Raw genomic sequence first — 24,740 nt, 5'->3', positions numbered from 1 at the left:
AAAGTGTACCACAATTATTGATGTAACTATTTGACAACCTTTTGTAAAAAATCCAATTTTATTCTTGTCTTCATGTGACTTTTCCTCAAAAAATACGACTTTCGTAAATATGAATATGTATTCTTTTAAAGACCTTTCTTGTAATACTAACACCATTCTCGTAAAGACTTATGGTACTCTCACAAAAAAAAAAACCTCTTCTTCGAACACGGAAATGAACAATGTCAGATTTTTTTTTTCCCCCTTGAAAAACTGATGCTATTTTAACATTGTAGGCTGTATTTTCGTGACCGGTGCAAATCTGGCACAAGGCGTGGTATAAATCCATGCAAGGGCGGGCTAGACTTTGTCTTAGTATTTTCGTCGATGCACGCAGCTTGGCGCAGTTAAAAAGGGTCATTTCTCCTTGTTGTGGGCGTTAACATGGCAGACTTAATCTTGAGCTGTCGCCAATGGAAGTGGCTCCCTCATTCCCTTTAAAATTGGTGCACAAGAGGCGCAGAGTCCTTGACATGGCAGTAGGAGAAACTAATTTGTTGGAGTCCAGGCAGGAGATCAAAGTGCGTATATAAGGAATTGCAAGCAGATCTCTATGGGCAGATGATGTAAAGTTGGCCAGGAAGGTCACAGATCTGTGAAATGGGCACTTGGAGACTGCCTTCCATCCCGGTCGTATATGCCGTGCTGTGTGTCTACACTACAACTATTGTAACGGCTTTGTCTTGTAAAACTGCAACTTTATTGCTACTAGATTCTACTTGTTAAAGTGCTACTTGGTTCTCATAAAACTATTCCTGTAACATTCTATCGTTATACAAGGATGACTAACCACAACAGAAGTGACATGGGTATAAATTGGCCACCGATGTAGCATGACCAGAGAAGCGAAAAGCTAGTCTAGCCCCTCTTCTATTTGTTTTGTTTTCCAACAGTCAAATTAGGTGAAGTCACTCCTGATCTGAGGCAATTGACTGTTCTGGAAAAATATAATAGCTCTTTGATTGTCTTTTCGAGCACTTGCTGTCGCTGAATGAGTACAGGAGTGAAGTTAGTGGTTCGAATCCAAATCAGCACTTTGAATGACATTGACCAGTGCACAACTTTTCCTTTTGATTTTAAGATCAAGGCCTGTGTGACACGTCCTCAGATCATGAACCCTGACTCAGCCATAATTTATGTTGATGTATCTTGCTGGTTATCAATTGTGGTGCGGGACACACATAAAGGACTACGTATTTATCTTGATTGCACAGCAGAGAGCATGTCATCAATTCTTTTTAAAGGTTTACTTTTGACTTCCAGTTTGAGGTTTGGTCCCTGGAGTTACTTGAGAACAGTCTTTGCCAATTAGGATTGGGAGTCAAAACAGATAAACGTTTTTGTTTACGGGCTTGATTGGTTGATAGTCAATCACAGGGCAAGTGCAAAAATCGCATGAAGTGGGAAATTATGTCATGGCAAAAGTCTGCGATCGGTGCCATTTGTTTCATTGACGGCAAAAGGCAGACTACACCCTGGATTGGTCACCAATCGCAGGGTGATGGGATTGGACCGTTGAGTATGAATAAATCCAAATCCTTGACAGCTATTTAAACGACTATACCAATGGACCTCAGAAATGTTTGGCTTCCAGTTTGAGGTTTTGTCCCTGGAGTTCCTCTGGATTTGTCTTTCCCAAACTTAAGTTGGGAACCAAAACAGATCCTGGGTCAGTTTTTATTTGGATGTCAGTTGACATAAGACAAAAAGTAGACTTCACTCTAGATTGGTGGCCAGTTTATGGGCCATTGAATGTGAACCCATCCAACCCTAACGCTAGCTCAAGCTGCATGACTTCTGGTTTGAGGTTCAATCTCTGAAGCTTCTCTAGACTAATCTACTCTAGTCCCAAACGGACAGATCATGCATCAGTTTTTATTGGGTAAGCAGCTGAGCTGACAACCGATGACCCTTGGGATGCATTTGTGTCATTGGGTTGGTCGCCATTCAGTTCACATGGTGATTGTGAATAACTACACTACCAATGGTCTCTAATGGCTTTGGCTCAGTAAAGGCTTATTTTGACTTCCAGAGGTTTGTCCCTGGAGTTCCTTGAGACCTTTCCCAAACAGATTTTATGATATTATTTTATTTCCGCTTCCTAGCTCGAGTACTGACAGCCGAAATTATTAGCAAGGTAATGGAACTTTTCTTTAGACGCACAAAAAAAAAAAAAAAGAAATTCCTAATCTATCAAATTATTATTATTACAGTGTTTTTCAGGGTGCTTATAATGTATGTGTTCATGTTGTTCTTGAGAAATTACGGTAATCATTAATGCTGTATATGCACAAATCTGACTTTGACAAAGAGTAGAAAATGGAGGAAAAACTAAACTACATTGTTACAAGATACATTTTGTTACTATTTTCTTTCTAAATAGTTTCTTTGTATATCTAAAAAAGCTCTACATAAGATTGTTTTATCAGCAGTCGTAGTGGTTGTCAGGTGCATCACACCCATGGGGAATGTGGGTGTTACAACCACCCCACGATTTTAACATTCACACCCAATAGCATTGGCAAGACAAATGTTAGTTTTTGTGTATGCCGCGGCTGCTAAAAAATGGTCGGCGGGCCATCGTTTGGAAACCACCTCCCTAAAGTTTTGTCTTGTGAAAAGCCCACTTTGACTTCTGATTTGGTACTTTGATTTTCTAGACCGGTGCTTCTCAACCTTTATTGAGCCAAGGCACATATTTCACACCGGAAAAAAATCTCACGGCACCCGACTTAGCAAAACAATTCACAAAAAGTGGCTATATGGGGTCATTATGTATCGTTTGTCATCAAGTGGAAGAACATTTTATTGTTTTGCCTGTTCCTATAAGTGGTTGGCATGAATAAACTTTTTTTTAAATGAGTAAGTATATATATATATATATATATATATATATATATATATATATATATATATATATATATATATATATATATATATAATAATTGACATGGGATAATTTCCCGATAATTTCCTGTTGATCTCTCACAGCACACTAATGTGCGCCACTGGTTGAGGACTGTTCTAGACCATTCTTTCCCAATCTTGGTTGGGAACCAAAGCAGATGCTAGGTCAGTTTACAATTCCGTTGTCAAGTTGTTTTTCTTTTAAGGTTAAATTGCTGCTACGATTTCCTTGGCAAAGGCTTTGGATCCATCCATCAGTCACGGTACGGACTGGAGGCGATCCGAGTTGACTTGAGACAAAAGACAGACTACACCCTGGCTCGGTCGCTAGTGAATCACAGGGTGATTGTGAATGGATTATTGGGTGCGAATCGATCCAACACCATGACAGCTATGTGAACAACTACACTACCTCGTGGAGGATGTTTATCTTGTTAAAGGCTCAGTTAGACTTCCACTTTTCATTCCTGAAGTTCCCTACAGACCACTCTTCCACAACATGGGTTATTTTTTGTTTGATTGTCAGTTGACTTGATGAAAGGTGCACTGCACAAATGATTTTCTGTCCGAGTCTGAGCTGGCCTCAGCAGGTATGTGCTCTGTCAGATACAAATTTTAACCAACCTTTAGAAAAAAATGTACACCGCTAACTCTCAGTAGGAACTCTCGTGATTTTGGAGGATATCCGACACCAGTTACTCCAGTCAAATTACTGGGTACATTGGTAGCTCTCAGGGATTTTTTTTTTCTAGATCAAGATCTTATTCAGCCAATTTTTTTTGGAAGGTTGGACACGAGTGAATGAATGCAGCCGAGCTCAGATCAGGAGGTATTTTCTTCTACTACTTAACTGGAAATAAAAATCCTCTACAGTCTACACCAGTGATTCCCTACCAGATGAAAGTATTCAATTTCACTCATTTGGTCTGAAAACAATTTATTCATTTATTTTATTATTATTTTTACTCAAATGAAAATAAATATAAGCAAAGGGAAGAATATACAGTAAACAGTATCTTATATTTTCTGCATTTTTTTTTTACATGAAACCATTTGCATTTCACATTAAAGTTTATTACAAATAACCTTTGTTCATCTATCTGCCAGTGAAGGTGATGGCAGCAGGCGGATCAATTCAATTCTAATCCACTTGATGGAAATTAACCTGTGTGTACATTTTGACATTTTTGTGTGGTGGTGTGCCGTGTGATTTTTTTGGAACTCTATAAAGATTGGGGAAACTGTGGTTTCAGACACAATCAGGAATCTAAGTGATTTGGGATACCTTACACCAGACAGTTACAGTAGTTAAGTTAAAAGTCAGCTTTTTGGGTGTAAGAATTCTATCGGAAGCAGCGTTTCCACAGCTCCTCAAACTGTCAGCTGTGATTTCTCCAGGACAAAGCAAGGAACTGTCGCGATTTTGATTGATAGCGCAGATCAAAGGTCAATTAAATTGCAGAGAGTCTCGCCCTGTTGCAAAACTTGAGATGTTTTGTGGAGTCATCAAGTTTGCGAAATGCGCCTTGTAGTCATCTTAAGTTCTCCAGCTGCCTCCCTCTCAGCAGAAAGATATCATCTGGTGGAAAAACACCATTCTTCAACATTGTTTTACCTTTTTTTGGCATCTCAAAGGTAGCCTGCAATCTAATAATTCCAGGGAATAATGAGGACACGGCTGAGGGAACGTCAGCACGTCAGAGGAATTTTAAAGTAAGAACAGGGAAAATCGCTCCTGTGGTATTTTTAGATGAACGAGTGACCTCTGTCTTTTTTTTTTTTTTTTGTTGTTGCTGTAATTCTGGTGGTTCTCTGGACATTCATAAGATGGACTCACATTACTTTATATTTATGTATCTGTTATAAAGCCTTTGTCCTCAGTCTTTCTGCTTTGTGTAGCAGGTTTAAACTTTTTGAACTTCAACTCATCTTCTTTACCATTCAGGTAAGAAGACCTAAAGAGTTTTTTTTTTTTTACAAGAGTGCATCTCGCATTACCGACACAGTTTATGGTAAAAGTCTTGATTTAATATCCCATAACATTATTTTCTTTAGCAGTCATGTAGGAGGAAAATTTGTACATGACATGATGTGAACCCCCTTCAGTGTAAACCAAGCAAGATGCACTTCGGTTCATGTGTTTACATTTTTACTCGACTACGCCAAGATCTACTGAGACAGTATATGGTGACAACTTGATTTAAAACCCCATTGCATCATCATCTTAACCAGGCAGCTATAAGGTTTATATGTAAATGACGTGTACCCACTCCAATGCAAACTGAAAGAGGTGAGCTGCACCAAAGTTAATTCTACTCATGTGCCTAGAACTACCAAGACAGCATAATGTTGACGTCTTGATTTAATATTTCCATGTATTACTCACGATCTTCTTGTGTCACATAGCAAATGAACATGTAAGTGATGTGATGCGAAAACCCTCCAGTATAAACTGAACCAAGCAAACTGCACTATAGTTCATCAGTTTACGTTTTAAGTGTGCCTAAAACTACCAAGACAGTTTATGCTCAGGTCTTTGTTTCCCCAGCATGTCACTGAATTTAAATCTAGGTCATGTAAACATATTACAAATCAAATATATTATGATTTTCTGTTGAATGAAAACAAAAACCTTTTCACATTTCCACACACGCAGAATTTATTCTGGCTGTTTTTGTGTCATCGCGTCGACACGTTACGTGACCAAATAACCACTCTTTGTGGTTTATGTGATATGCTGGCTCATCCTTCTTTCGTCTGCGTTCCCCTCGAAGATGAACCTTCAACACATCGTCGCCTGTATAACCTCATCGTTGCCATTTTATGTGGGGTATTAAAAAGATTAATTCGTAGCAACAGACTGTTTTACAGTGCACATGAACGGGAGTGTGGATGGAGTGCATACAGTACCGTAGAGGTTTTAATGGACGGAATACCTACAGAATCCATAAAAAAAAATAAAAAAAAGATGAATTGGATAAATTACAGTTTATAGGTTTTGGCATAAATATCTCTAAAAGACGAGTGAACATGAGGGAACACAGCATGGCCAAAGTATGGAAAGTGAGGAATGGACACAGATCGCTTTCTTAGAGTGTCAATCAAAAGTGAGTTTGTTTTATATTTTAAAAAGCACATTCTTTTTAATACAGTAATGGATCTCATTCACGGAATAACAAACAACAGAGATGTTTGAAAAGAAAATTCGAGCCACCATATTTGTGTAAATGATTCAATTATGAGTTGATTGGTTGTATATTTTATGTCATATATACACACATTTAAAAGTGAGCCGGTTAATCAGGTGGGGGTCTTTTTAATACTCTGTGTCGCCAGTAGATTTTGAGGACAAATAATCTGAAAATGTGAGCGTTGGCCTGTTACTTTAGTGAGACGGCAGAAGAGAGTTAGAAAACATTGGCATCCACAAAGTCCATCACAGGACTCATCTACCATTTTGGAAGTGTTGTTTTCACAAGATTTGGGCATTTTCCATGGGGGCCTTACTTGAACTAACTCCAACTAGGGAATTCCCCAGATTGCCACCAAATTTCAACCGGGTGTCTCAGATGGATGACGCTACTTTCGAGTAGCCGTGTCCAATATAGTAAAGTGTAGGGAAGTCTAATGTAACCTCACGTAATCTCATCCAGTCAAGTGTTTACTATTATAGCACAGTCTAGTCGAATCTACACTAGTAGTCTAATATAGTAATCTGGTACAGTCTATTGTGTGTGTGCATGCGTGTCGTGTCTATTTTAGTTTTAGTCTAATCCAGTGTAGGGTCACTGATGGTGTAGTGGTACACACGCCTGAGTTGTGTGTGGGCAGCGTGGGGATCGGTTCCCGCTCAGTGACGGTGTCTGCGTGTGTCCCCTGAGACTGGCTGGCGACCAGTTCGGGGGGTAGTCTGCCTTTCGCCCATAGTCAGCTGGGATAAGCTCCAGCACCTCCCCGCGACCCTGTACTGGATAAGCGGCTTGGAAGATGACACATGAATCCAGTGTAGTCTATTCCAGACTATGATAGTCTATTATACTGTCATCTAGTCCAGTCTAGTGTAATATCATCTCTTCTAAGATAGTGCAGACTAAACCATGCCAGTCTAGTGTAGTTAAATCTAGTGTTGTCTAATTGAATGTAATGTAGAACATTCCAGCCTATTTTAAACCAATTTAGTGTAGCTGTGTATATTGTAGTCTAGTCCATCTGCAGTCTAGTGTATACTAGTTTGGTATAATTTGGTGTAGTCAAAACTACTCTATTCTAGTATAGTCTATTGTAGTCAAGTCTGTACTAGATCAATGGTCCCTAACCACTGGGCCATTTGGTACTGTGCTGCACAGATCATATACCGGTACAGTACGTCGCTATTGGGAATATATGGCAGCACTACTGCTCTGTGTGTGTCTGACTCACAGCAACACTGCTCCCGAGATTGTAGTCTAGACTAATGGACCTAGTCTAGTATAGCCTGTTATATAGTCTATTCTAGAGTAGCCTTGCTAGTCTACTCTAGTGTCATATATTCCAATCTACTCTCGTATAGCCTAGCCTAGCCTAGTCTAGTGTAGTGAAGTTTAGTCTAATCAAGCCTTGTCTAGTCAAGGGTTGGTAAAGGGTCTGCTCATGTCAGTTAAGGTCTAGTTTAGTTTAGTTTGAATTGTTTCATGCCATTGACCTGCTTCTCTTTAGGACACTTTAGTTGATTTGACTTTCATGTAGGTTGAAACATTAGCAGCATGCGTCAAAACCATCCATCCATCCATCCATTATCTGTACCGCTTCTCCTCACAAGGGTCGCGGGGCGTGCTGGAGCCTATCCCAGCTGTCTTTGGGCAGTAGGCGGGGGACACCCTGAACTGGTTGCCAGCCAATCGCAGGGCACACAGAGACAAACATCCGCACTCACAATCACACCTAGGGGCAATTTAGAGTATCCAATCAACTTACCATGCATGTTTTTGGAATGTGGGAGGAAACCGGAGTGCCCGGAGAAAACCCACGCAGGCACGGGGAGAACATGCAAACTCCACACAGGGAGGCCGGAGCCGGGATCGAACCCACGACCTCTGAACTGTGAGGCGGACGTGCTAACCAGTCGACCACCGTGCCGCGCGTCAAAACCAGTCCACAAGAAATCATTTCAAACAGAATCCTTCATGAGGGAGGAAAAGATAATCTTGTAAAGTTGTTTTGGATGTTTCCTAACCCCGCTTGGATTTTCCACAAGGGGCAACAAGGTATGATGTTGCAATCTGTGAGCATTTTGCATTAATGCTAATTCAATCAAAGATGCACAGTTGAGGGAAAGTGAACACGGATATGGATCTGGTTTCTCTCGAGATGGTGGGGGATGTTTGTTTTTACCGCCATCGTCCCACCGACTGTTTGCTTATTCTCCTTCGGGTCACACAGGAAGTCGTCCTCGTGTCAACTCTCTCAGGGTGTCCACTTGTAGTGTCCCCCTTCCCAGACTTTTTACCATACAATAATTCTTAGTAGCCAAGATCAGGCAATGCAGCGCTTACTGTGTGTAAAATATGTAAAAACTATGAAGCTAAAGTTCAAGGAATCGGGATATCATGAAAAATGCATTGGGCTCTTGAATTGGATGACAATTCACCATTTTTGATGGAAACTTTGAATCCAAACCTGTTTAAAATCAATAAGCTTCTTGGACTTGACATGAGGAATTGCCCTTCAGCTTTCTTAGATGAAAACCATCTTGTACCACGGTGGAAAATATTACAGTGTTCTCCCGCTATATCGCTTCCACTTTCTTGGCCTAGCTATATCGTAAACCACTTAAGCACGTATCTTAAAGGTACGGTAGGTAAAGTGTAGTGACTACATTGTCGTCTCATCTACTCCAAGTTCGTGCAGGCTGTTCTGGTGCAGTCTTGTCTAAATTTGTAGAGTTTATGTCTCATCCAGTCTGGTGCGGTGCAGTGTTGTAGAGTGTATTGTAGTCTAGTTTACTATTGTCTTGTCTAGTGTTGTATAGTCCAGTTCAGTCTAATATAGTCCACTTTATTCTCCTGTAGTCTCCACTGAAATATCATCCCTGAGTATGAGATAATTGGCTGCCAGCCGAAATGCGTACCGCACTGGTCGGATATTCGTTTTAAAATGAGCAATATTGCCTCTCTAGCGCCCCTTTGTGGCGCATCGCTCGTCTGCGGCGAGGGTCAGGACAAACGTAATCAAATGCGATGGTCACGCTTTAACATTCATGCGCCCCCAGTGTGCTGAGAGAAGTCGTCACGGTGTCTGGCGAATATTCCATACGAGTGAGCGAGTATTATTTGCATTCTGTTCCAGTGAGCATGTCTCGTGACGCACATTTAAAGAAAACATACATTAAAAGTACATCGTTGAACCAAAATAATGTCTTCAAGCCAACATCGTGGTTTCCCCTCATGTGGTTGATTTACAGTTTTTCATCTAATGGCTGGCTGAACAGAAATACACTTTTGTAAGAATGACCTCCAGTAACTCTTTAACATCTGTCATCTGCATAATCATCTTTGAGTGAATCGCTACCATTCATAACTAAATGTCATGAATAGCCTTCTAATAACTGCAGGTATTACCTTTGCGCAATTTTAGATGATTTCTTTGAGGTCGATGTGATACATAAAATAATAAAATGAAATGACATCTTTGTATTAAGATTGGAATTTTGTATATGAATCACCTGATTTTTTAATTTAATTGTATGCATCAAAAGTAGGATTATTCATTTCTTGGTTTAATTGATAAAATATGGAGATTTTGATCTTTGTAAAAGATGACTATAAGTTCTTGTGATGGGAATTTTTATATTTTACAGTTAGGCTACAATTTTTTAAATGTTTTATTCAATGTAGTATTTTTAAAATTCTATAGACAGCCTGTCTTACAAACCAATAAGCAGCATGCGCTTGAACTTTTCCACCTGTAGTGCTTGCCGAACTAGATGCACTGTGTCCCCAGTTGGAGCACCTAGAGCACGCTCTGGCACTCCGTTTTTGTGCACTCTGAATAACCGAACGGCACATTTGAACAATGCTCTGAATGTCCGAACGGTTGAAGTGAACCAGTTCACGTTTAGGGCGTTTTTCCGAACGCATCCATATACACAAAACAACTAGATCAGGGGAGGGCAAACAAATGAAGACCTCCAGTAAAACTCAAAGTAGAAGCAATGTTGATACAGTGAACGGATTTTTTTGTACTATTACAATATTTTACTTTTATAGTTTCATCAGATTGGGCCTTGATCCCTCTGTGCTGCCTTTTTTTGTCCTTTACCTCATACAGTATGTGAGAAAAAGAATGACATCAATCATATTTGAACACTGCCAAGTTCAAAAGAAACGCAGTGCCCCCAATGGTTGAATAAATGCTGCAAGAATTACGGGGTCATCTCTGAGTGAGCATGTTGTATTACCATGCTCACTTCGAGTAATTCCTTTTTTTTTTTTCGGTGTGTATCATTTCCTGTTAAAACAACAGCAACACCTGGAAGCACTTTTTGCTTTTTGAGTGTGAGCCGGTGATGAATAATAAGCGTAATGCTTTGGATCAGAACACAGAGCTGTGAGGGAACCAGTCCAAGTCAGCGGGAAACTCTTGTGTCTGACCCGCAGACAGATGCGCGCGTTTGTGTTTTATTAATAATACATATCAGCCGTAATGCGGCTTTAATAGACATATTATACCCAACGTTATTTGCTTCCGTTTGGTGTATTTCAGAAAGCAGTGCTGCCGGGGCTTCAAGTTCGTGCTGGGTCAGTGCATTCCTGAAGGTAGGCAAGTCCCGCCGAATAGTTTAGGTATGATCAATCAATTCATTGTTACGTATTACGAATTTTGTCAAATATGCTTACATTATGAAAAAGGCTACTGTATGTATAGTAGTTTGCAGCCACATCTTGACACAAGGTAAACATATTTTGCAACAAGATGGGACAACATTTTTCGCCAACATATTATGATTTTTAAAACTTTATTTTGTAGTGCACTTGTAATTTATGTACAATAAATAAATATTGCATAACACAACAACATATGAAACCAATATGAAGTTATGAAGTGAGGTTCTCATAGTTAACATCTGTATGTATAGCACAATTAAGCCTGCTTGCTTCAAGCTGTTTATCACTCCTATTTGAAGTTAGCTAAAATTGACACATAAAAAAAAAAACTTTCACATATAAACACCTAAGTGTTTAACCAAACCATATATTTTCACATAACTCAAGTCTGCTTGCTTATTGGTAACATTAAGCTCTATTTTTGAAATGGTGTAAATTCTTGTGCGGTGCACGGCATTAAGAAGATGAGCGCAGGCCGGCGGATCTAAGAGAGAAAGAGGTCTGCGCTGTTGTGGGAATCATCACAGCCGGCTTCAATCATGGCCAATCAAAGAACTGCCCGGAACTGGGGAAATGTGTTGATTATTTAACACATTTCCCAATAGCCAGCACGCCCCTGACCATGAATGAAATAGTGTGATAATGATTTTGCACACAAAGCTTGCCACCAGCGCTCATTCATACTGAACGGATTCAAACGACTCTAAAAAGCGGTTTCATTGTAACGGCACGGCCCTGGGAAAGTTTGATGGAAAAGCAACTGTTGCCCAGCAAGGCCAAACCGGTGTGGAACCAGTACAATTGAAAAGCATTAGTTGGAGACCTTGCTTGTCTTTTCTTCTTGCTCTTAATCACATGCTGCAACTCTTCCAGTAGTGCTCAGTGCTGTCTTGCATGTTGTGGCACAATGTGGTACTGCACTTGGTCTTGCCAGTAAGGTATAATGTAAAAACCGGGGGCCCGAAAGGTGTACTGGAAATAGCTGGGGTACACAGTATTTACAGTACATATACAATTTTAATGTTACCTTACATAGACTCCATTAATTCCACTATATGGCAGCCACCAACCTTCTGAAGAATTTCTTTTTGGCCCGAATAGTTTGCTGCCTGTGGCTCTGGCTGAACAAAGTGACATAGAAATTCACATTGCTAACTTTACTTTTCTCTTGTATTTCAAGACTACGACGTGTGCGCTGACGCTCCCTGCGAGCAGCAGTGTAGTGATCACTTTGGCCGCGTGGTGTGCACCTGTTACCCCGGCTACCGTTACCACCGCGAGCGACATCGGAACCGCGAGAAGCCCTACTGTTTGGGTGAGTCTTTCCATTTTGCAAGCATATGATGACCGTTTATTGTGCCACAAAACTAAATGTTCCATTGCGACTGGTTCAATGAATTATTAAATTCTGCAATAATACAGCAATGACATCACTGCACTGTTGGCAAAGTTTAGCACCTGATATGCTGCTTACAACCTTCACGGGCATATTTTCACAGTATCTGGAGCTTGACTGGATGCGACCTTTTGGCTTTTCGTGTTATAGTATTGCGGGTTCATCACAGGGTCTTAAGATTATATTTTAAATACCCCATATAATTATAAAGCTTAATTTTATGTGATTCATGCAGACATTGATGAATGTAGTGACACTAACACAACAGCGTGCTCGCAACTCTGCATCAACACGGTTGGGAGCTTCCGTTGCGAGTGCGAGCCTGGCTTCTTCCTGGAGGAAGACGGGCGAACCTGCAGCAAAGAAGAGAGAGGTCAGTGGCTCGTTGCTAAGCAGAGTTTGTGGGGAGCAACCATTTCCTATGTGTGCATGAAGCAGTGGCGGCTCATCAATAGAGGGCACTAGGACGCCGCCCAGCTGCGTCACATTTTTGCGTTTGTGGAATATAAATTAAGCAGCAAAATACAATTACTTTTTTCCCATCTCTGGGTGCGGCCCTTTTGTTTTCTGTCGACTGAAAATGACATCACAGCTGCTCACAACGACCAATCACGGCTGACCTGTTTTCTGAATCTGAGCCGTGATTGGTCGTTGAGTGGATTAACACTTATTCCATAAAAGCAAAATTAATCAGAATGCTGTGTTTCAACTAGTGGGCCTGCTGGAAACATATTCTTGAAAAAAAATATGTTTGGGTTGACTTCCGCTTTAAGTAGTATTTTATTAATTAATTTTTAATAGTTGTTATTTTAGAAATCGACCAATCTAAAAGGTTGAAAATGGCTTGCTCTCTTCAGCAATGCAATGTTAATGAGTCAACAAACAAGCCGTTTTCTTGGTTTCCTGAAAAGTGATGGTTCTGGAGAAGCGAGGATTCTGCCCAATGCCAGTAAAATATTAGCCATGTCTGCTAGCTGTTTGAATAATTAAGAGCTAATGTAAGGATATATGTATATATTTTCAGTTATACTGTATGGCTCAGTTTTACATTTAATAACACTTAGAGTTAGAAAGGAGTGTGTTAATGCAAACAATCAGAGGTGGGCATTTTACTCAAATTTGCCGGTCCGATAATCGCCAGCCGTCTGCAGCCTGGGTACCCTTCCGCCGTGCATTTATCTGCCTTTTTTGTCAAATAGTAATCACCTATCGGCCGACGGTCGGTCCGTCTATCATTTTAAGCGTGCTTCCGTCGACCAACTTCACGTTGGAACATGTTATGTCCTCATTGGTGGAGACGCGTATGTGTGCGTGCGTGTGTATGTCTGTATGCACCTGGTAGTCATTACATATGGCACGTCAGAACAGTTTTTCCTCCTGAGCATGAACTTTGAACCCTTCAACTCTGGGGTCCTTCCCATGGTTTGCCTTGATGCTCTTGAGGAAAACTTCATAAAGGACCCGGAAGATTAAAAATAATAATAATAAAGGTGGATACGCCCATTCCGTCGCCAATGAGGCGGTCCTTCCTCCCAAGGGTGTCTCCTTGGTTTAGCAAAAGCAACGTGGTCCCGACACTGTCAATCTGCCATTTAATGTATGCGTGCGGAAACAAAAGCAAGCTCTGTATGCTGACCTTTTTCACGATTGTTACTCTGATTATTCAACCGGTGGAGTAAATGGGAATGACGGTAGAAAATTCCAGCACACGGGTCCCCTCAATGGTGCGACCCATGACTGGCGGCTAGCTCGCGAGGTGTGATGTCACACATCCAAACATGTCGGCAACACGGCACTGAGCAACTGCCTGCTTCTATCCCTGTCAATTAAACGCTAATCATACTCGTCGGCGGCACCAACACTGTGGTGTGTATTTCAATAATATAGTCCAATGGGGGAAACAAAGCATTTTTGGTAGCCATATTGTTTTTGTTGAGGAAGCTCTATGGCACATGGAAATGTGTACTGTATCATAAACAATTTGAAGTTGCCTTTTTTTTTAATCTGTTCTCACTTATTTATGAAACTCTTAACGTTCTCCCAAAAAATAAGTTCAAATAATAGCAATGATACCGTTAACAGCGCTGCATCATATCTTGAAGAAATCTGACATCGTGATGAACACGGGGACCTGCTCGGCCACATGTGATGACTTTCAGCAGATAAGGACCACCGTGTTGCAGCTGAAACAAAAGGTGAGCACCTCCATGTAAAACTTTTAAAAATCAAATTCTTATAAATGTTATACACTGACGCTCCCGCTATATTGCAGTTCATCGTTCACAACCCCGCTATATCGCACGTTTAAATTATGGATTTTTCACAAGTGCGACGCACCTTGAGTGTAGTACCACAATGTGGCGCAACATGCTGGCAGCTCTAAGATCAACTGAAATAGGTGCAGCATAATTAACAAAAAAGATGAGGCAGAGAAGGTCTCCAACTGATCTCCAGTCATAGTAGTTGCGCCCTCAGGGCAGAGAGATGACATGTCAGTGAGTCATGTTGTATGACTACTTTATTTCATCCTTTATTTAAAAAAAAAAAAGAGCAAAAAACACCTATACATTTCACTCCACTTGATGTCATTCTCCAAGTACAAATTGGACAGCAAATTAACAGGGGGAAAAGCCAATGATAGACTTGCGTTTCCCTCCAAGAATCCGTCTGCCACTTGTGGCGCTCTGGGTCACATGATTAATTGCTTGCAGTCATGTGGTACTCCATTGTTTCACATATTGGGTACACCACAAAGGTTGATAGTCATTTATCATACATTATATTATGTGGTTGTTTTATCATAGAAAGGTTTGGGTACCCAGCGTCTGAGGGTCTAAAAAAAGTTTTAAAAACAACAAGTAAAATATAGTATTGAATTGCTGGGGCAAGGGGGTCTAAGAACTTAAGTTGAGGTGGCGCAGTTTAAAAAAAATAAAGTGAAAACAGTCTTTGAAAACAGATTTATTTTTATTTTTATTATGGTTTAATGGAAAAGATGTACATTTTTAGGATTTGTGATATGTTCTAAAGTTCTTTGACAAAATTTCAAAAAGGCTGTGAAAATGTTCTCAAGGTCTATGATACGATATAGTGTACTCATGGCTAAATAAGTAATTCCCTAATCAACCAGCGAAACTGTAATTTCTCAGCTTCTCGACTACGTAGAGCAACTAAACATGAATTGCGCCTTCATCCAAACTTTGTCGGGAGTAAATCCAGAAAGGTTATACGATAATGATCTGCAGTCATGTATTTATAACAGTAATTCTCTTTATATAAGCCTTTTGGTTTCACCGCAAAATGCCCACTTCATAAATAAATATGTAGTATTTTTCTTTCTTTCTTTACCCAAGATACTGTCAACCAGTTCTGATGTTCTAGAGCAGAGGACCAATGACAAAATCCCAGCTGCCTTTTTAACGGGACCACCGGGTCTACCTGGTCCACCAGGTAAACATGCAACTTACTGGACCATTAAAGCCTCATTAATTGGAAAGAAACAGACTTGAGCGATGCACACACACACACACACACACACACACACACACACACAGCCCATGCGATAAATGACAAAGATTGATTTACAATTCAAATAATTCTTAAGTAAAATTGTATTTTGGATAATATTTGATAGCTGTTTTCATAAATGAGTGGGAGAAACAACAACACAATTTTATATGATCAACTATTTTATTTTTCCCATTTTTTTAACAGTGATACATTTGGTACATTTGATTTGAATGTTTTTGAGTTACAAAAAAAAACAAAGATTGAATATTGAATATGTGTCATATTTCGCATCTATGAAAAAGTCATTTGAACTGTTTCTCGGCTAAAGAGAGGAAGCAGGAAATCAAATCCACTTTCATCAACAAGTCTCTTTGTGTTTGTTTGATTGTTTGTTTGTTTGTTTGTTTGTTTGTTTTAGGAGATCCAGGGCCAGCAGGACAGCCAGGTCTTGTAGGACAGTCAGGGCCTCCGGGCCTTCCTGGACCAAGGGGACTGATGGGCCCCCTCGGGCCCACACCAGACTTGTCCCACATCAAACGAGGCCTTCGTGGAGCTGTGGTCAGTTGGAAAATTACGACATTTGTCTGAACACTTTTTCTCAACTCCAACATTACATTTTACGCACAATACTGACTATTCTCAAAACACTACATTCAAAAAACAACTTGTTCTCATGTATTCATATATCCACTGTAGTTCCTTAGCACAAAACTGCCGCAAGATGGCGGCAACAGAGATTTGGCCAAAATGGTGAGTTTTCTGAGAATAATAGAGGATACTTTTTGGGGGGGGTGATAAAAAAAAATCTGCGCCTTTGCAAATCCACAAATCGCAAACGTGTTTCTGCCACGTTATGTTTTATTTTCTTCTAAAATTAAAACTACGTCCTTAAAATCACTTTCAGCTTCTTCTCGTAATGCAACTGTCTTAAAATGAAGGCAATTTTTGTAACGATGTAACATTACAAAGTTTTCCTCTGATGCAAACATTCCATTTTCATTGTAAGACAACTTTGAATATGAATTTAGATGGGTTTTTTCTTCTACTTGACTTTTCTCCTCATCCCACAACTTCATTTCACACTTCCGTAGATGATCGTTATATGGTAACTTTGTATGACTCATTTTCAGTATGAGATCACATGCAAATATGTGGAGTTGATTTAGGGTTATTAATACCATCATTAAGGTCCGATACATTTAATCTAAGCCTGAAATGCTGAAACGTTGACCTTTTGAGGTAAGAACAATGAAGGGTTAATCCAATGACAAGTGGTTTTGGTTTTGGTTGGCTGGGTCGCATTCTCTGCCCGCAAGCGTCATCCTTTCATGTTGATTAGTGTGACCGGGACGTGGACCAAGAATGTGCGGGATGCGGTTGTGCATTGCCATGTTGATGAATGACATTAATATCAACACCTGCAATCAGACGAGCTAGCGGCGTCAACTGGGCCAGAACCTCACAAAGGCCTCCGGTGAGCATTCGGAGGGTTTTAATTACATATGTTCCTCTCCTAAAAGCTCTTAATCCTCATTAGCGGTGTGTCGATGTTGTTTGGAATACTCACGCTAGTCACACTTAAAGTGGAAGAAAACCCAAACATATTTTTTTCAAGAATATGTTCTATGCAAGCTCACTAGTTGAAACAAGGCATTCTGATAAATATTGCATTTGTGGAATATGAGTTAAGTAGCAAAATTCACCCGTTTTTAGCCATCTCAGGGGGCGGCCATTTTGTCACTTCTGTCTACTGAAAACAACATCATAACTGCTCAGGGCTCAGGTAACGACCAATCACGGCTCAGCTTCAGAAAACAGTTCAGCCGTTTTATCAGAATGCCTTGTTTCAACTAGTGGGCTTGCATAGAACACATTCTTGAAAAAAATATGTTTGCGTTGACTTCGCCTCAATCCCACTAATCCAAACACAGCATTCTCATAAATATTGCGTTTGTGGAATAAGAGTTAATCCACCCCTTTTTAGCCATGTCCGGGGGCAGCCATTTTGTCATTTCTGTCGACTGAAAATGACAGCACAACTGCTCAGGGCTCAGGTAACTACCAATCACGGTTGACCTGCTTTCTGAAGTTGAGCCGTGATTGGTCGTCACGTGAGACCTGAGCAGTTGTGATGTCATTTTCAGTCGACAGAAGTGACAAAATGGGCGCCCCCTGAGATGGCTAAAAACGGGTGGCTTTTGCTGCTTAACTCATATTTCACAAACGCAATATTAATCAAAATGTTGTGTTTCAACTAGTGGGCCTACATAGAACATTCTTGAAAAAATATATATTTGGGTTGCCTTCCGCTTTAAGGTTTCAACAATGTTACTTCCCTTTTACAGTAGTTGGCTGTTTCCGATATTTGTGTTAGCAGAATACAGTTTAGTTTTATTTGGATTAAGATCAAATTTTTGGTGTATGCAACCCAACTTGAGATTTCATCATAGGCCAAAAATGGTATCTCTTTAGTCAACTTGAAGTAAGAATGAAACTACAACTTTTTTTTTTTTTTTTTACTCATGAAAGTCCTTTAAATTTGTTAGTTGAGCTGACCTGAAACCGAATCCAAATGCACATCATCCACAATAAGTATCAATGTATCATGCCCGTCCCAAGCTTGATTTTAAGACATAAGTTCATCTTGGCTGGAAACACAGGCAGCCATTAACCTAGCGCATCATTTCTAAACACAATTAAAATGCACAAGCTTTAATAAATATGAGCTGTCGTCTTTATCCACCAGGGGCCTCCGGGAGCGCCGGGAAAAGACGGACACAAGGTGAGATTACATTTGGAAACAAGTTCAACTGCGGTTAATAGAGGTCCGGTGCCGCCTACAAGGCGATGATTGTTCGCAGTCGAAGTTGCTACATCGGATTTAAGACGTATGACTGATTGTTCATGACGTCTGTGATCCACTCAAGTGCAAACACGTTTCTTGCCCCATGAAAATCAAAAGTAAGCCCAGAGGGGGTTAACAGCGTGCAGTTGTTCAAGTGGCCATTTTCCTGATCGGTGTTAAGAAAACTCTGCGGACTACTTGGCACGTCTGGAATATTTCCGTTTTTTGTTTTTTTTAAGGAAGGGTTCGTCAGGGAACTGAAACGGTTTGCATTGCTTCACCTCGACAGGAAACCAAAAGATTTCAAGATGCTCCAAACTTCAGATCAAGACGTCTGTTACCGTTTTGTGTTTTGTCTGTACTGTCTGGTTTATGAATTTCATCAATTTCATCATCTCTCTCTCTCTCTCTCTCTCTCTCTCTCTCTCTCTCTCTCTCTCTCTCTCTCTCTCTCTCTCTCTCTCTCTCTCTCTCTCTCTCTCTCTCTCTCTAATATGACTATTATATCATACTTTCATCAAATTCTTAGTAGTCGTCCCTTTCCGATATTTCTTATGTGTATAGAATACAGGTTACAGGTTTATGGTCGTCTTTTTTTTTCAGTTTGAACTTGCCAGACCCGACATTGTTGATCCGCAATGATGACATCAAAGCGGTATGATTAAATTAATGAATGTCGGATTCGCAATCATCATTTTCACGAATTTGTGAGTCGAACACGAGTTGGTTTCATTCAGATCGCATTCGAGTATTCATGTAAGTATACTTGATCTTAGTCGTGATTGTCCGATTCCGATTTTTGTGGGCATAAGTCATAATTGTAATTGTTTCATGTTAAAATGTGGAAAACCGTTTGCAACAGTACTTGAGATAGCCCAAAACGATACCTTTTATTGAGTTTTAATAAAGTTATGACATCTTTTGGAAATGTGCCACTTAGCTTAATAGCGATTTGCTTGGCTAAGCGGCTCGCTGGTGTGGTCCAATTCAGGTGCCTTAGCTACAGTATACACAGAATCCTTCAATTTTTCTGCAACGGGGATGTTTGTGTGGATAGATCGGAGGGTGATGCTAATCTGTCTCTCCGAGTAACAAATCCAAACCATCTGCCAAAACACTCACAGCCCCAGCGTGACCCCCCTCCCCTATACGAGCCTGCCGAACCACCTCAGCGGTCGGGCGAACGAGCGCTACCGTAGATCAACAGTAATTCCTCACAGTTGCGCTTACACTCGTTAAAGGAAAAAAAAAAAAAAGAATACAATATTATGAATTCCTCTCATGCTCCCCTTGACTCAAATTCATTTAAACTAAATATTTGTTTCTTCACCCTCCAGGGGGAGCGAGGAGCACCCGGGCCTGTTGGACCTCCAGTAAGACAATCGCCACCTACATCGTCACGTGCCTATGAGATCTGTCGCTAAAATCCAGCGCTGTTGTTTCAGGGTCGCTTACAGACAGACGCAAAAATAAACAGCGTTATTACGGAGGAAAAACAGTTGGACAAATCAAGTATAACTACTTTACTTTATTCACATAAACATTTTGCACTTGTAAAATTAAAATCTTACTCTCTTAAAAATTGCAGTTTTATTGTGGTAAAATTACAATTGCTGTCAGACAATAAACATTGGATTCATAAAAAAATATATATTTTAGAAAGTTTCACTTTTTCTTGTCAAATTAATATTGGATTCTCAAAAAAAAGACAATTTTATTCTTGTTGACAAAGTAGATTTTACTCTTGTAAAATTTGTGTTTGTGTAAAAAAAATATTGTGGTCTTGTAAAGTTCAATTCTATTAATGTAAATTAAAAATATTTGCAAGAAAAAACCCCTGTCAAAATGAATAAAAATTCTCACACAATTTCTATTATATTACAATACAATATGCACTGTCGTGCTTGTAAAATTTTATTACCACAAGATTACAATTTTATTCTCAGAAATGATCAAATTTCCTTCTGAAATAATTTGTTCTCAAAAATGTAAATTGTACACTTGTAAAGGTACAACTGTGTTGATGTTTAACCAAAAAAGTGAAAATTTGTTTAATAATAATAAAATGCAATTCATTCACAAAACAAATTTCTTAGCGTAAAATTTTATGGAAAGTTACTATGAAATCTTTTACTTATAGAAAATTGCAATGTTAGTTATGGCAAACTCCAATGTTATTCTCACAAACTCTTTTAAAACTGCAATCCTGTATAGTATAGTATTATTTTCTTTAAGTCTTTTTAAACAATGTAGCACACAATGGTTGGATATTACGCTCATTTGTTGTCACTGTTAGTTACTTGTTTGCCGTTGTCGACCTGTAGGGCCCTCCAGGCTCCTTCGACTTCCTGCTGCTACTCATGGCCGACATCCGCAACGACATCGCCGACCTGCAGATCAAAGTGTACGGCCGAGTGCCCTTCTACCCTGGTGAGGAGCTCCCGGCGACGCCCGGCGCCTGGCGAGACAGCCAGGACGCGGGCTCCGGCGAGGACTTTGGAGAGACTTTGCCGGCGCCACCGCACTCCAAGAGGACCCGCAAGAGGAAACCACCGCGAGGCAGAACACACAGCAATGGATTCTAAATAGCCAATGTGAGATGTAAATAACTTATTATTATTTAAATATTTTTATTAACAGAATGTATTATTTGCCATTTGGATCACAGATGTTTATTTTTCTATGATATATGCAAAATGATGTTATTTTCGGAACATTTTTACGTCCTTCCCACACATTAAAATGAAATAACTTTACTCTAAATCATCTCGTTATGATTATTAGGAATAACATGCTTTGTACTTTATTTATAATTACTATTGTATTAAGTGATTTTAACAAACAATACTCTAAGATAAATGGCAAATTTTTGGATTCCTAAATTTTTTTTTCTTATCGTAAATTAACATTTAGTCTTAAAATGGTCATAAAACAGTTCTCGCCCGCTATTTGGGTGGATGGAGACCAAGCCCTGCCTTGAGTAGCCAAAATCTGTGGATGCACCCCCCCCAAAAAGGTTAATAATTGCCTATAGAGGCCACAAGATGGCGTCAAAACTATACTTTTATATTAGACAGAGCTTTGGCATGAGCAGAAGAAGAGACGATTGGTGAGTAGCAAATTGCAATTATACATTTTTCTTATAACTCTGAAACTTTTTCACAAAATGAATACTCGTCCTCATAAAACCAAGATGTTGTTGTAACATTACGATGGTATTCTGTCAGTTTTTGTTTTTTTGTTCATGCTACATCAACCCTTTAGGCACCAGAGGGGTTTTTTTTCAACAAAATATTCAATGTTGTTATTTCAAAAGTTTGTAGCTTGAAATTGGTTAGCGATAAAGACAAACTGTAAATGTTGCTTGTTGCAACTTTGTACCTTTGGCACTTTTACACATCTAATTAAAAAAAAAATGGCTATTTTTGTAATATTAAAGCAGTATTCCGGCAAAGATTTTTTTAAAAACATTTTTCATGCTACGGCATTCTCAAAATTACAACTTTCCTTGCAAAACTATGACTTACTTCTTGTAACTTTGAAAACGTTCTCGTAATACTACGACTTTGTTCTTGTAACAGCATTTTTTTTGGGCTTAGTGTACATATTTTTTCACGTAAAATGTGAAATTGATCTAAATTTAAGGTGTCATTCAAAAATTATGACCGTGTTCTCTAAGGTTTTGGGTTGTTTTTTTTTCACAATTTTTATGGTATGCCTTTCTAATTTTTCTAGTAATAATGACTATTCTCGCAACATTCCAACCTTTTTCCCCATTAACTTATTCACTGCTATTGACGAATTTACTTGTCTTTTTACAGTCCAGCCATTCACTCCCAGGAACTTACTTATATTTTTTTATTAAATGTTAGGGTAAAAAGAGGGTCTGAAAATGTCTGGCAGTGAATAAGTTAAAAGGTGCGCCTTTATTAAATTATGATTTTACTCTCATAAATGTGTTTCACCAATGAACACTTTTCACATAATAGTATTGCTAGTCTGGCAATATTAAGACGTTTCATTGCATAGAAATACAACAACGAACATCTCATATCTTTGACTTTTTTTTTTTACAATAACTTGACTTCTTTTGGTTTGTTTTCTTACTTGTAAATTGGCAATTTATTTTTGGTTAAAAAAAAAAGATTTTGCTTCATGAATGTATAACTTTTTTTTAATCTGCAAAATGTTTATTCTCATAATATTGCGACATGTTTTCATTATGTTTCTCGTCATGACACTAATCTTGTAAGAGTAAATCTTTTTGACATTTAAGTGGCAATTCTTCTCTCAAAATAATGTTATTCTTTCACTTTTTTTTTTAGCTCTGCAAAAACATTCCTGACAATCGGCTCCTTTCTTTTATTTGTACTTTATTTTGAACATGTGCGAGAAAGTGGTCTAACAATTACACTAAATGAACTCAAGATATTCATCTTATAGATTGATGCCACATGTAAGATGAGTCCACTGTGATGCTTTGTCGCCATGGTAACAGCATAACAACTGGCGGATGATAACGTAAATGGATTTTTTTTAAGGGATGTTGACATACTTCCCAGTGCTGCGGTAAATCTCCACTTAACACCGCTGATGTAATATCACACATGTAAATCGTTTACACACTTTAGAAACTCTGTTGCACAAATGATAACAACATGACTAATATCATATACAGGTCCGCTGATAGTGTAGTGGTACACACGCCTGAGTTGTGTGCGGGCAGCGTGGGATCGATTCCCGCTCAGTGACAGTGTCTATGTGTGCCCTGCGACTGGCTGGCGACCAGTTCGGGGTGTAGTCTGCCTTCGCCCATTGACGGCTGGGATAGGCTCCAGCAACTCCCCGCGACCCTGTATAGGATAAGCGGTTTGGAAGATGACATGACATGACATAATATCATATACACACACGCATGCGCCCACTTCAGCCTGATAGTTGTGACCTATATCTACAATCTACAAGTATTGTTACTATTTGCTTTTGCTTCCTTCATGTGTCTTAGTGTTTTTTCGTTGTAAAAAACGTTTTCTCAAACTGACTCTTCAGGCAACATTTCTTTTTTATTAGATATAAAAATATAACTTTTTGCAAAGTAAAGTTGAACTCTTGCAATGTTCCATTTTTCTTGTAAAATCTTTTTTTTTTCTTGTAAAACTTTAGCTTGTGACATTGACGCTTCAATCTAATTCTCAGGGCATTGAATTCAAAAAGATGACGGGAAAGAATGATAATAACCACAATTTCAAACTAATCATACATCATTTATTTTTAATGATGAAAATACAATTATTTCCTTCAACCTAAGTATTCTATTCAAGGTCAATTAAGGCTTTATTCTGGTAAAATTAAAACTTTTTCCATCAAATATTTTTGTATTTCTTTTATTTTTTGTCTTAATGCTACAAGGTATAACATTAGGACTTTTTTTTTTCAAATAAATGACTTTCCTCAGAACTATTTTTTTCTCACAATGCTGATTGCTTTCACAACAATATTTTTTAATCATCAAAAAAAATATTTCCTCAAAATGAAAAATGAAATTTTAGTCATGCAAACTTAGGACTTTAAGCTCAATTAAAACAAAAAAACAAACGCGTTTTTATCTTAATACCACAACCTTATGCTTATTACATGTGTAAAGCTACAGCATGACTTAACTGGTAAATAAAACTTTTGTAACATTCAGAATTTTTTCCTCACTACTGACTCTTCTGTCTGCTTAATCAGTCATGAAAAATAGAATATTTTTCTTCAATTTCTGATTTTGCAAAATTGTGACTTAACCCTTCTCATTAGATTACGACTGTCCTGCATTGGGTTGAGTAATCCACTCTGTTGTTGGATTGTTTTCCACTAGAGGGAGACATTTACATCGTCAGTGTTGAATCGCTTAGTTCATCAATAAGCACGAGCACAAAAGTTTGTAAATATAGTGCTACCTTGACTTATTAGTAGTACACTATTACAGTACCAATACAGGGGTCTGCAACCTGCGGCTCTAGAGCCATAATTGGCTCTTTCATCTTTCTGCTGTGGCTCTCTGTGAATTTGGAAAAGAAATATTTCATTTGACACTATTGTCTATTTTGTTTGAAAGTAAACTTGAAGCGAGTGATGTTTTTTGTCAGGGTTCAAACTGTTTTTGTTATATGCAGAAGTAGAACTTTGCGTTCCCTGT

At 39.0% G+C, this 24,740-nt stretch overlaps 1 protein-coding gene across 1 annotated transcript in view; it reads left to right on the top strand.

Annotated features, from left to right (window-relative positions):
• Positions 1-23,780, top strand: part of ccbe1 (collagen and calcium binding EGF domains 1) — a 33,864-nt gene extending 10,084 nt beyond the window's left edge. The window contains exons 4-12 of the mRNA XM_086053519.1: positions 10,687-10,739; positions 11,989-12,123; positions 12,440-12,577; positions 14,287-14,399; positions 15,558-15,654; positions 16,133-16,272; positions 18,461-18,496; positions 19,897-19,932; positions 20,884-23,780. Coding sequence (XP_085909645.1) covers positions 10,687-10,739; positions 11,989-12,123; positions 12,440-12,577; positions 14,287-14,399; positions 15,558-15,654; positions 16,133-16,272; positions 18,461-18,496; positions 19,897-19,932; positions 20,884-21,144 — 1,009 coding nt within the window. The 3' untranslated portion in view covers positions 21,145-23,780. The remainder of the gene's footprint in view (positions 1-10,686; positions 10,740-11,988; positions 12,124-12,439; positions 12,578-14,286; positions 14,400-15,557; positions 15,655-16,132; positions 16,273-18,460; positions 18,497-19,896; positions 19,933-20,883) is intronic.
• The last annotated feature ends 960 nt before the right edge of the window (positions 23,781-24,740 follow it).

This window comes from Filicampus tigris, chromosome 15 (genome assembly GCF_054856515.1).
Source record: "Filicampus tigris isolate MCC_2025a chromosome 15, RoL_Ftig_1.0, whole genome shotgun sequence".
Lineage (NCBI taxonomy): Eukaryota > Metazoa > Chordata > Actinopteri > Syngnathiformes > Syngnathidae > Filicampus > Filicampus tigris.
This window is presented reverse-complemented; position numbering and strand designations above follow the sequence as displayed.